Below are 12,838 nucleotides of genomic sequence, written 5' to 3' on the forward strand. Positions count from 1 at the left end.
TGTGGGGAGTGACTGCTAATACAGAGGGTACAGAGTTTCTTTGAGGTGATGTAAATGTTCTAAAATTAGATCATGGTGATGGCTGCAAAACTCTGTGAATATACTGAAAACCATTAAACTGTACACATTAAATGAGTACATTGTATGGCCAGTGAGTTATGTCTCAATAAAGCTGTTAAAAAAAAGAACACAAGTCTGAAACAGAATCCATCTACAAAACGGAATCTTTAGGAATAGAGAAAGTGAAGTGCCATACTGAAAATCAAATACACCAACATGAAGAAAAAGGAAGAGGAAGAGCAGAAGAAAATGGAAGAGGAGGAGGAAGAAGAGGGGAGAAAATAAAAGGAATGATATGACATGATAACATCAGACAAAGGTTTATTTATCACATTCATTTCTCTCATTGTAGCTAACTATCGAGTTCTGAATATCTGTAAGTAATAAAACAGTTGCAGGACACATAGAAAGTAGCAAGTGAGAGTAATTTTCAAATGTGATAATAACTCAGGCTTCAGTAATCGCTGGCTTCCATTTAATTTTTGAATACTCTTGAAGGAACATAATTAAAAGCAATATAGAAAAGTTATAATCCCCAAAATGATGACTATTAGAGTGTAGTACCCCAAAGGTTAAGGATAAGAAGTTCTCTTCTATTATCTTCTTCCTACACTTCCATTTAAATAAGAAGTAGATTTCATTTGACTTTCTGAACCACTGTTAAGGAAGTGACGTACACCCATGGCCTACCATTCTGAATCACTGGGAAATCAAAGATGGCTTACCTTTTCTAATGTACTGAAGGAAGGCCAGGACTGATATCCATATTCAGATACAAATCGAGCTTTGGGGAAAATTTTCCAATTCCAGCAATCACCAACATAGTCATAAAAATGTATGTCACCATAATTCGGGTCATATGGGTTTTCAGAGAGCCAGCCTTCTGCAGTGGATTTAGCCCCATTTGTAGGACTGGATGTGATAAAAGGACGAGTCTGGTCTCCCTGAGTTCAGAAATAAAATGGTTTAATAGATAATCTTTTCACCCAGTAAAGTACAGATCGCTTACTTCTTTAAAAGTACTATCAAGTCCCAGAAATGCCAAGTAGCTGATAGAAAAATAATAGAGCCACTTACCTTCTTCTGCATTTGACAACCACCAGCACCTTTCTGCTCTTTGCCAATCCTTCATATCCTTTCATAATGAACTGTAGCTTATTCCTCACAGCAGCTGTTCCTAATTTTTTCAATCATGTCTTACCTATACTTGACCTTCTACCATCATGGGTAGTATACAGTCTGGTGCTGAATTTCTCAACCTTGGCACTAGTGACATTTGGGGCCGGATAACTTTTGGTTTTGTGTGTGTATGCTGGGAGTGGGGGAGGTCCTATACATTCTAAGATATGGAGCAGCATACCTGGCTTCTACCTACTAGATGCCAGTAATACCTACCCACCTCCCACGCCACCCCACAAAAAAAAGTCTACAGACATTGCCAAATGGCCCCTTGTACCTTGGGAACAAAATCACTTCCACCTAAGAAACGAAGGTCTAATGGTTTAGAATGGGCCATTGAGTCCGAGGGACATGAGTTTGAATCTCAAATTAGAACCTTATTGTTTGGGGACAGGTCTAAGCCTCAGTAGTCTTATCTGTAAAATGGAGATAATAATGGTACCTCCTTCACTGGGCTATTGTAAATGGTAAAAAAAAAAAAAAAAATGTGTGGAAGAGATGGCAAAGTGTCCATCAAAATTCACGTTCCCATTTCTGTCCCTAGAAAGTGGCTTGTAACTATTTGCATCTCTGTGCAGCCACATTCTCATCCTCTTCCCCAGTTTGCAGGCAAAGGCCTAAGAGATGGTAGAGCTGGAAGATGGAAGGAGCCTGGGTCTCTAAAAGGAGGAGAGCTGCCTGCCCATGGGCAGCAGCCATTGTGTAGTGTTACTGAGTAAGAAAGAAACTTTTATTATGTAAACCACTGAAACTCTGTGGTTTCTTTGTTACAGTAGCCAATATATAATTACTTAATCTAGTGTCTAGCACACAGGGAGAACTCAAAATGTTTTAATTATTATTATCTCAATTAATGAACTTACTTCCTATTTCAGTGAGAAGAATCATTCATTTAGCAAGTATCTGTCAAGTGTTTATTGTGGGTCAGGTTTTTCAGCACTGCTGAGAGAGAGAGAGAGAGAGAGAGAGAGAGAGAGAGAGAGAGACAGAATCTATGGCATCATCCAATATTAATGCATCAAATCTCTTTTGAGCATTTACTATGCACCAGGCATACAGTTTTTTCTATACACTGGAGGTTCAGCAGGGAACAAGACAGACATGCCGACTGACCTCTTAAAAGAGTAGACTGAAATCTAGTGGTGGAACCAGAGGCTGAGCAAGTAATTTTAAGTGTGATGAATGTTTTAAAGGATAAGTACAGGGCTCTTTGGAAATACAAAACATATCGTAGAAGGCCAATAAGGCCTCTCTGAGAAATAGATTTTCAGAAGATAATTGTCTCAGCTTTTCTCCATTAGGTCTCACTTTTTCTTGGTATAACCACCCATTTTTTTCTCTTCTCATTCCTTTTCTGTCATAGGGGGAAAAAAACCTCATTCTTTTCCTTTGCCAGACTCTCTGTCTGTCCTCTGGTCATCTTTTGATTTCATTTTGGAACTAAAGCCAATAAATTATCCTCCACTCTTTTAGAAATCTCTCCACTGTCCTTTTCCCTTAGCTTAAGGACTCCCCGCATCCTAATTTTAAAAAAGTCCCTCGATCCCTTGTAACCCATCAGGTTTCTTTACCACCCATTCCTTCCTCAGCCCCTGACACTCAATTCCTGATCATTCCACTCCACTAAAATTGGTTTTGGTTTTTCATAAACTACCCATGGACTTCTACTTCCCAAATAAAGCAAGAATTCCCACACTCTTCCCTCTCTGGTGAGCAATAAATGACCTGTTTACCACCCACAATTTCTGAAGTTCTCCCCACTCCTGACTGCTTGTTCGCTGCTCTTTCACATTCCGGTTTCTCCAAACCTTTCTGATAATTCCTTCTCCAGCTCCTCCCACTCTCCTTTCTTAGATGGACGTCACTCTCTTCAGCCTCTCCTGTTCTATACTTTCTCCCAAGGCTGTCCCTCTCACCAATGTTCTGATTACTCCCAGACTGCTTCACCTTCACATTTCTATTTCCAAGAACCAGCTCCACATTTCTACCTGGCTTGTCCTGCCCACATCTCAAATCCAATCTTTCAAACCAGAATTCCTTATTTACTTATCCCAAACTTATTTGACTCAATGCTTCGTACCTTCATTAAAAGTACCCAAGTAGGAATCATCTTCAATTTCTCCCTCTGTCTCTCTCACCTCCCAAACTCAGTTGCTCTGAATCAAATTGTTTTCCATCACCTCATTTCAAGCCCCACTACCTATGACCTATATGACCTTGAGCAATTAATCTTTCTAACCCTCCCATGTCTTCAGCTCTAAAATAAAGATTATATTTCTCACATGCCAGGGTGTTTGTAAAAATTAAGTAAATCCTACAAAGCACCTATATCATTAATATGTTAGTATATTATAATAATCATATTAGTGAATACAATAGTCTATCAATGCCTGGCATATAATATTCCCAATAACTTGGAATTTTTGGTTATTATATCTGGTTTCTTTGCCTAGAATCTCTCATCTCCCTAATTCTTTGCAAGTAATAATACCAGCAAGAACATGGGTCAGATAAAATTCCTCCCCTCCCCCAAAATGTTCACTAGCTTCCCACTGTCTACTGAATGAAACCCAACTCCATACCATGATTCAAAGCCCTTGTAAGATTTGTTTCCAAACTGCCTTTTCTGTCTTTGACTCTCCACACCAATCCACGAGTCCCTTGCTTCAGGCACTGGGCACTGTTTGCTGCTTGCTATATATATACTTGCTTTCACCTCTTTTCACCTTTACTGACATTGTTTTCATGGACTAAAATACCTACAGAACAATCCTTTGCCTCAAATTCTATTCCGCCTTTAAGGCTTGGTTTGAATGTCACCTTTTAATTAAAAGCCTTCCCAGATCCTTCCCGTTAAAATGAATGGCTCTTCCACATAGTTTCCAACACTTTGGGACTACATTTTTCATAGCACTTCCTTCACTCTGCCCTGTAGAGCTGGTATTTCTTTCCACGTTACCTCCTGAGAGCAGACTATAAGCTCCGTGAGGATAACAGTTTCCCCATAGCATCGGGAATGAGGCTTTGCTCCTAGTAATACTCAACAAATTTTGGTTGAATTTTAAAATATTGAAAAGCATGGTTAAGATTATGGGTAATCAAATTTTAAACAATATTCTATTATAATGGCTTTGAAGTAGAATTGGAGAAGGCTGATCAACTGGCCTTAATCAATCAAGCTTGATTGGTTTCCCTCCATTATTCCAGATTCTTGAATAATTTGGTAAGTTGAGCCAGTCAGTAAAATTACTAATGAGTCTCTGCCTAAAAATGTCCACCCACGATGATGCACTATGATTGCGTTCCATTTTTGTATCATTTCCACTTGAGGCTTGATTTTTAGTCTCAAATCTCACAGATGATTTCTTTCTAGATCATGACCTTAAATGCTTATTTGGACAAAGAGATACGTAAGATAAACCAAGAGACTGACAATTTTTAAAAAGCATGAAGTGCAAAAGAAAACTGATCATTTCATTTAGTGTGTGGATAGATCAATTTATGGCCTTTTCTTTAAATGCCTTATGCTTTGATATAAATAACAACAGTAATGATTATATAGCACTTAATCCTGTCCATCTTGAAAAAAACTGGCAAACATCAATTACTGCTCACAAAATCATTTTAAAAAACAGAGATTCCCTTGGGAAATTCCCTGGCAGTCCAGTGGTTAAGACCCGGGGCTTTCACTGCTGTGGGCCCCGGTTCGATCCCTCATTGGAGAACTAAGATCCTGCAAGCTGCGTGATGCAGCAAAATAAATAAATAAAGCAGTTGTCCTTGTTCAAGATGGCAACATAAATATCTTCAAGAAAAAAAAAAAAGATCGTTTGTAAATTAATTAATTAATTAAAATTTTAAAAAATAAAAAACATAGATTCCTTATAAGAAAGGCATCACATTTCCATTTCAAAGATGGATAAGAAGTGATATACAGAAACTAATTTTTTGTAAGTTCAAAAATATAGTGTTAAAATTAGAGATTAAAGTTTGAAAGTATCTGAAGACCTATCTTGTTGAGTGAAACCAACAAGGATGATAATGATGATTAGCATTAAGTAAAAGTCTACTATGTGCCAGAGTCTGTGTAATGCACCTTCCATCCTTTATCTCACTTAATCCAAATAACATCTCTTAAGAGTTGTTAATCCTTGGCAAAATGGAGGTTAAGTAATTTGCCCACGATTATATAGAGAGTAAGTGGCCCAGCCAGGATTTGGAGTCATGAGCTCTTAACCACTAAGCTATGAAACAAAAATCCTCAGATATTAAAATCCAGTTCCTAAATCCATCAGATATGAAAAACATAATACCAATACGGTGAGTAACCAGATTATAAGTGTTCTGTAAATATTAATTAAAGCTTATACCATCACATTTTGTGAATAGAAAAATTCTTCATGACACATGACTTAGCATAACGGATAAGCAAAAAATCTGAACCTATGTTTTTCATAAATTCTCACTGAAGTTTCCTCACATAAATGGAATAATGCCATCATCTGGGCACATTTGAGTGCCAAAATCACATACCATTCTTTTTAAAATATCTCTCTTCAAATTGCTTCAAGGATATACTTCAAATATTTAAAACATCTAATTACAGATACAAAATTGTAAAGAGAATTAGATTATTAAATCACATGTTAAACATTAAAGTTTTAAAAAAGTCAGATCTTTTGAAGCCATTACCACAAAAACAAACATGATGCTTCCTCTTCCTGCAAAAGAAATCCAGTTTATATTAAAATAAAGTATGTATTCATGTAGTAAATACAAGTATAATATGCCTATTAAACAAACAGTGGTGGAAAGAGAACCACCATAAAGGAAGGGCTCTAAGGTGAAGTTGGCAACAAGCTCTTTCCTATCCCTTTGCCTCTACATCACATGCCAAGATATTCATATATGATATATATCAAATTTTACTTTAGCATGCACAATTATAGAATTTTAGAAGTAGTATGTCACTCAGACTAAAATTGAAGGAATGGAAAAGGATATTTCATGCAACTGGAACCCCAAAGAAAGCTGGTGTAGCTATACTTATATCAGACAAATAGACTTTAAAATGAAGACTGTAATAAGAGATTTAAAAAAAGGAGTTCCTAACAATAAAGGGGTCAATTCAACAAGAGGATACAACGTTTGTAAATATTGATGCACCCAACATAAGAACACCTAAATACATAAAGCAAATATTAACAGACCTAAAGAGAGAAATAGACAGCGATACAATAATAGTAGGGGATTTTAATACCTCACTTACATCAGTGGATAGATCACCCAGACAGAAAATCAATAAGGAAACACTGGCCTTAAATAACACATTAGATCAAATAGACTTAACAGATATATATGGAACATTCCATACAAAAGCAAGAGAGTACACATTCTTCTCAAGTGCACATGGAATATTCTCGAGGCTAGAGCATATGATAGGCCACAAAATAAGATTCAGTAAATTTAAGAAAACTGAAATCATATCAAGCATCTTTTCCAACCACAGTGGCATGAAACTAAAAATTACAGAAATAAAGTGAAAAATTCACAAATATGTGGATTATTAAACAATCTGCTACTAAACAACAAATGGGTCAATGAAGAAAGCGAAAGATAAATCAAAAAATACCTTGAGACAAATGAAAATGGAAACACAGAATACTAAAACTTGTGGGATGCAAGATAAGCAGTTCTAAGAGGGAAGTCCATAGCAATAAATGCCTACATCAAGAAACAAACAAAAAAAATCTCAAATAAATAAACTAACTATACACCTCAAAGAACTAGAAAAAGAAGAACAAATGAGGCTCAAAGTTAGTAGAAGGAAAGAAATAACAGATCAGAGTACAAATAAATGAAACAGTGTAAAAAGACAATAGAAAATATCAATGAAATTAAGAGCTGGTTTTTCAAAAAGATAAACAAGGACTTCCCTGGTGGCACAGCAGTTAAGAATCCGCCTGCCAATGCAGGGGACATCGGTTTGATCCCTGGTCTGGGAGGATCCCACATGCCTCAGAGGAACTGGGCCCATGAGCCACAACTACTGAGCCTGCACACTAGAGCCCACAAGTCACAACTACTGAGCCTGCATGCCACAACTACTGAAGCCACACACCCTAGAGCCCATGTGCCGCAACTACTGAGCCAGTGTGCTGCAACTGCTGAGGCCCATGGGCCTGGAACCCATGCTCTGCAACAAGAGAAGCCACAGCAGTGAGAAGCCTGCGCACCGTGACGAGAAGTGGTCCCCGCTTGCCGCAACTGAAGAGGGCCTGCACATAGCAACGAAGACCCAACGCAGCCAAAAATAAATAAAATTTTTTTAAAAAGATAAACAAGGGCTTCCCTAGTGGCACAGTGGTTGACAGTCCGCCTGCCAATGCAGGGGACACGGGCTCGTGCCCTGGTCTGGGAGGATCCCACATGCCGCGGAGCGGCTGGGCCCGTGAGCCATGGCCGCTGAGCCTGTGCATCTGGAGCCTGTGCTCCGTGACTGGAGAGGCCACAACAGTGAGAGACCCGCATACCACAAAAAAAAAAAAAGATAAACAAAATTGACAAACTTTTAGCTAGACTCACCAGGAAAAAGAGAGAGGACTCAAGTAAATAAAATCAGAAATGAAAGAGGAGATGTTACAACTGATACCAAAGAAATACAAAGATCATAAGAGACTGCTATGTGCAACTATACACCAACAAATTGGACAAACCAGAAGAAACGGATAAATTCCTGGAAACATACAACCTTCCCAGACCCCATCATGGAGGAATAGAAAATCTAAACAGACCAATTACTACTAAGGAGATTGAATCAGTAATCAAAAACCTCCCAACAAGAAAAAAAGTCCAGGACCAGCCAGCTTCACTGGTGAATTCTACCAAACATTCAAAGAAAAATTAATACCAATCTTTCTCAAACTCTTCCAGAAAATAGAAGAGGAGGGAACACTTCCAAACTAATTATATGAGGCCAACATTACCCTGATACCAAAACCAGACAAGGATACCACAAGAGAAGAACATTACAGGCCAATATCCCTGATGAACATAGATGCAAAAATCCTACATAAAATATCTGCAAACCAAATTCAACAATACTTTAAAAGGATCATACACCATGATCAAGTGGGTTTTATTCCAGGGATGCAAGAATGGCTCAATATCCACAAATCAATCAACATGATACACTACATTAAAAAAATGAAGAATAAAAGTTATATGGTCATTTCAATAGATGCAGAAAATGCACATGACAAAATGCAACATCCATTTATGATAACAATGCTCAACAGTGTGGGTACAGAGAGAACATACCTCAACATAATAAAGGCCATATATGACAAGCCATAGCCAACACCATACTCAAAAGCTCAAAGCTTTTCCTCTAAGATCAGGAACAAGACAAGGTTGCCACTTTTATTCAACAAGTATTGGAAGTCCTAGCTAGGGCAATTAAGCAAGAAAAAGAAATGAAAGAAATCCAAATGGGAAAAGAAGAAGTAAAACTGTCGCTATTTGCAGATGACACAATATACAGAGAAAATCCTAAAGACTCCACCAAAAAACTGTTGGAAATAACATACGAATTCAGTAAAGGTGTGGCATACAAAACCAATATACAAAAATCTGTTGTTTCCATACACTAACAATGAACCAGCAAAAAAAGAAATTAAACAATCCCATTTCCAATTATATAAAAAAGAATAAAACATTTAGGAATAAATTTAACGAATGAGGTGAAAGACTTATATACTGAAAACTATAAGACACTAATGAAAGACATTCAAGAACACACAAATAAACTGAAAGATATTCCATGTTCATGGATTGAAAAAATAATAATATTGTTAAAGTGTTCATACTACTAAAAGCAATCTAACAAGATTCAATGAAATCCAATTCAAAATTCCAATGGCATTTTTCACAGAAGTAGAAAAATCAATCCAAAAATTTGTATGGAGATTGGTTCAAGATGGCGGAGCAGAAGGATGTGCTCTCATTCCCTCTTGCGAGAACACCAGAATCACAACTAACTGCTGAACAGTCATCGACAGGAAGACTCTGGAACTCACCAGAAAACATACCCCAAATCCAAAGACAAAGGAGAAGGTGCAATGAGATGGTAGGAGAGGTGCTAATCACAATAAAATCAATCCTATAACCACTGGGTGGGTGACCCACAAAATGGAGAACAATTATACCACAGAAGTCCACCCACTGGATTGAAGGTTCTGAGCCACATGTCAGGCTTCCCAACCTGGGGGCCCGGAAACGGGAGGAGGAATTCCCAGAGAATCAGACATTGAAGGCTAGTAGGATGTAATTGCAGGACTTCAACAGGACTGCGGGAAACAGAGACTCCACTCTTGGAGGGCCCACACAAAGTAGTGTGCGCATCAGGACCCATGGGGAAGGAGGACTGACCCCATAGGAGACTGAACAAGACCTACCTGCTAGTGTTGGAGGGTCACCTGCAGAGGCAGGGGGTGGCTCTGGCTCACCACGAGGACAAGGACACTGGCAGCAGAAGTTCTAGGAAGTGCTCCTTGGCGTGAGCCCTCCTGGAGTCCACCATTAGCCCCACTAAGGACCCTGTAGGCTCCAGTGCTGGGTTGCCTCAGGCCAACCAACCAACAGGGAGGGAACCAGCCCCACACATCAGCAGACAAGCAGATTAAAGTTTTACTGAGCTCTGCCCACCAGGGCAACACCCAACTCTATCCACCACCAGTCCCTCCCATCAGGAAGCTTGCACAAGCCTCTTAGATAGCCTCATCCACCAGAGGGCAGACAGCAGAAGCAAGAAGAACTACAGTCCTGAAGCCTGTGGAACATAAACCACAATCACAGAAAGAAAGACAAAATGAAAAGGCAGAGGACTATGTACCAGATGACAAAACAAGATAAAACCCCAGAAAAACAACTAAATGAAGTGGAGATAGGCAACCTTCCAGAAAAAGAATTCAGAATAATGATAGTGAAGATGATCCAGGACCTCAGAAAAAGAATGGAGGCAAAGATCGAGAAGATGCAAGAAATGTTTCACATAGAATTAAAGAACAAACACCTAGAAGAATTAAAGGACAAACAGAGATGAACAATACAATAACTGAAATGAAAAACATACTAGAAGGAATCAATAGCAGAATAACTGAGGCAGAAGAATGGATAAGTGACCTGGAAGACAGAATGGTAGAATTCACTGCTGTGGAAAAAAATAAAGACAGAAGAATGAAAAGAAATGAAGACAGACTAAGAGACCTCTGGGACAACATTTAACACACCAACATTTGCATTATAGGGGTCTCAGAAGGAGAAGAGAGAGAGAAAGGACCTGAGAAAATATTTGAAAACATAATAGTTGAAAACTTCCCTAACGTGGGAGAGGAAATAGCCACCCAAGTCCAGGAAGCACAGAGAGTCCCAGAAGGATAAACCCAAGGAGAAACAAGCCGAGACACATAGTAATAAAATTGACAAAAATTAAAGACAAAGAAAAATTATTAAAAGCAACAAGGGGAAAATGACAAATAACTTACAAGGGAACCCCCATAAGGTTAACAGCTGATTTCTCAGCAGAAACTCTACAAACCAGAAGGGAGTGGCACCATATATTTACAGTGATGAAAGGGAAGAACCTACAACCAAGATTACTCTACCCAGCAAGGATCTCATTCAGATTTGATGGAGAAATCAAAAGCTTTACAGACAAGCAAAAGCTGAGATAATTCAGCACCACCAAACCAGCTCAAAAGCAAATGCTAAAGGAACTTCTCTAAGTGGGAAACACAAGGGAAGAAAGGGACCTACAAAAACAAACCCAAAACAATTAAGAAAATGGTTATAGGAACATACATATCGATAATTACCTTAAATGTGAATGGATTAAATGCTCCGACCAACACACACAGGCTTGCTGAATGGATACAAAAACAAGACCTACATATATGCTATCTACAAGAGACCCACTTCAGACCTAGGGCAGACTGAAAGTGGGGGAGCGGAAAAAGATATTCCATGCAAATGGAAATCAAAAGAAAGGTGGAGTAGCAATACTCATATCAGACGAAATAAACTTTAAAATAAAGACTGTAACAAGAGACAAGGAAGGACACTACATATTGATCAAGGGATCAATCCAAGAAGATATAACAATTATAAATATCTATGCACCCAACATAGGAGCACCTCAATACATAAGGCAAACGCTAACAGTTATAAAAGAGGAAATCCACAGTAAAACAATAATAGTGGGGGACTTTAACACCCCATTTACACCAATGGACAGATCATCCAGACAGAAAATTAATAAGGAAACACAAAATTTAAATGACACAATAGACCAGATAGATTTGATATTTATAGGACATTCCATCCCAAAACAGCAGATTACACTTTCTTCTCAAATGCACACGGAACATTCTCCAGGACAGATCACATCTTGGGTCACAAATCAAGCCTCAGTAAATTTAAGAAAATTGAAATCATATCAAGCATCTTTTCTGACCACAGTGCTATGAGAATAGAAATAAATTACAGGGAAAAAAACATAAAGCACACAAACACATGGAGGCTAAACAATACGTTACTAAATAACCAAGAGATCACTGAAGAAATCAAAGAGGAAATTTAAAAAATACCAAGAGACAAATGACGACAAAATCACGATGATCCAAAAGCTACGGGATGCAGCAAAAGCAGTTCTAAGAGGGAAGTTTATAGCAATACAATCCTACCTCAAGAAACAAGAAAAATCTCAAATAAACAATCTAACCTTATATCTAAAGGAACCAGAGAAGAAAGAATAAACAAAACCCAAAGTTAGCAGAAGGAAAGAAATCATAAAGATCACAGCAGAAATAAATGAAATAGAAACAAAGAAAACAATAGCAAAGATCAATAAAACTAAAAGCTGGTTCTTTGAGAAGATAAATAAAATTGATAAACCTTTAGCCAGACTCATCAAGAAAAAGAGGGAGAAGACTCACATCAATAAGATTAGAAATGAAAAAGGAGAAGTTACAACAGACACCGCAGAAATACAAAGTGTCATAAAAGAATAGTACAAGAAACTCTATGCCAATAAAATGGACAACGTGGAAGAAATGGACAAATTCTTAGAAGGATGTAACCTTCCACGACTGAACCAGGAAGAAATAGAAAATAAGAAAAGACCAATCACAAGTAATGAAATTGAAACTGTGATTAAAAATCTTCCAACAAACAAAAGTCCAGGACCAGATGCCTTCACAGGTGATTTCTATCAAACATTTAGAGAAGGGCTAACACCCATCCTTCTCAAACTCTTCCAAAAAATTGCAGAGGAAGGAACACTCCCAAACTCATTCTACGAGGCCACCATCACCCTGATACCAAAACCAGACAAAGATACTACAAAAAAAGAAAATTACAGACCAATATCCCTGATGAATATAGATGCAAAAATCCTCAACAAAATACTAGCAAACAGAATCCAACAACACATTAAAAGGATCATACACCATGATCAAGTGGGATTTATCCCAGGGATGCAAGGATTCTTCAATATATGCAAATCAATCAATGTGATACACCATATTAACAAACTGAAGAA

The 12,838-nt window shown here is 38.0% G+C and overlaps 1 protein-coding gene across 11 annotated transcripts in view; it reads right to left on the reverse strand.

Moving 5' to 3' along the window:
• Positions 1–12,838, reverse strand: part of MANBA (mannosidase beta) — a 171,131-nt gene that overhangs the window by 74,080 nt on the left and 84,213 nt on the right. For all 11 annotated transcript variants that reach the window (XM_055085888.1, XM_055085880.1, XM_055085881.1 and 8 more), the window contains one exon: positions 786–1,004. In XM_055085888.1, coding sequence (XP_054941863.1) covers positions 786–1,004 — 219 coding nt within the window. The remainder of the gene's footprint in view (positions 1–785; positions 1,005–12,838) is intronic.

The sequence above is a fragment of the Physeter macrocephalus genome, chromosome 7, assembly GCF_002837175.3.
Source record: "Physeter macrocephalus isolate SW-GA chromosome 7, ASM283717v5, whole genome shotgun sequence".
Taxonomy (NCBI): Eukaryota; Metazoa; Chordata; class Mammalia; order Artiodactyla; family Physeteridae; genus Physeter; species Physeter macrocephalus.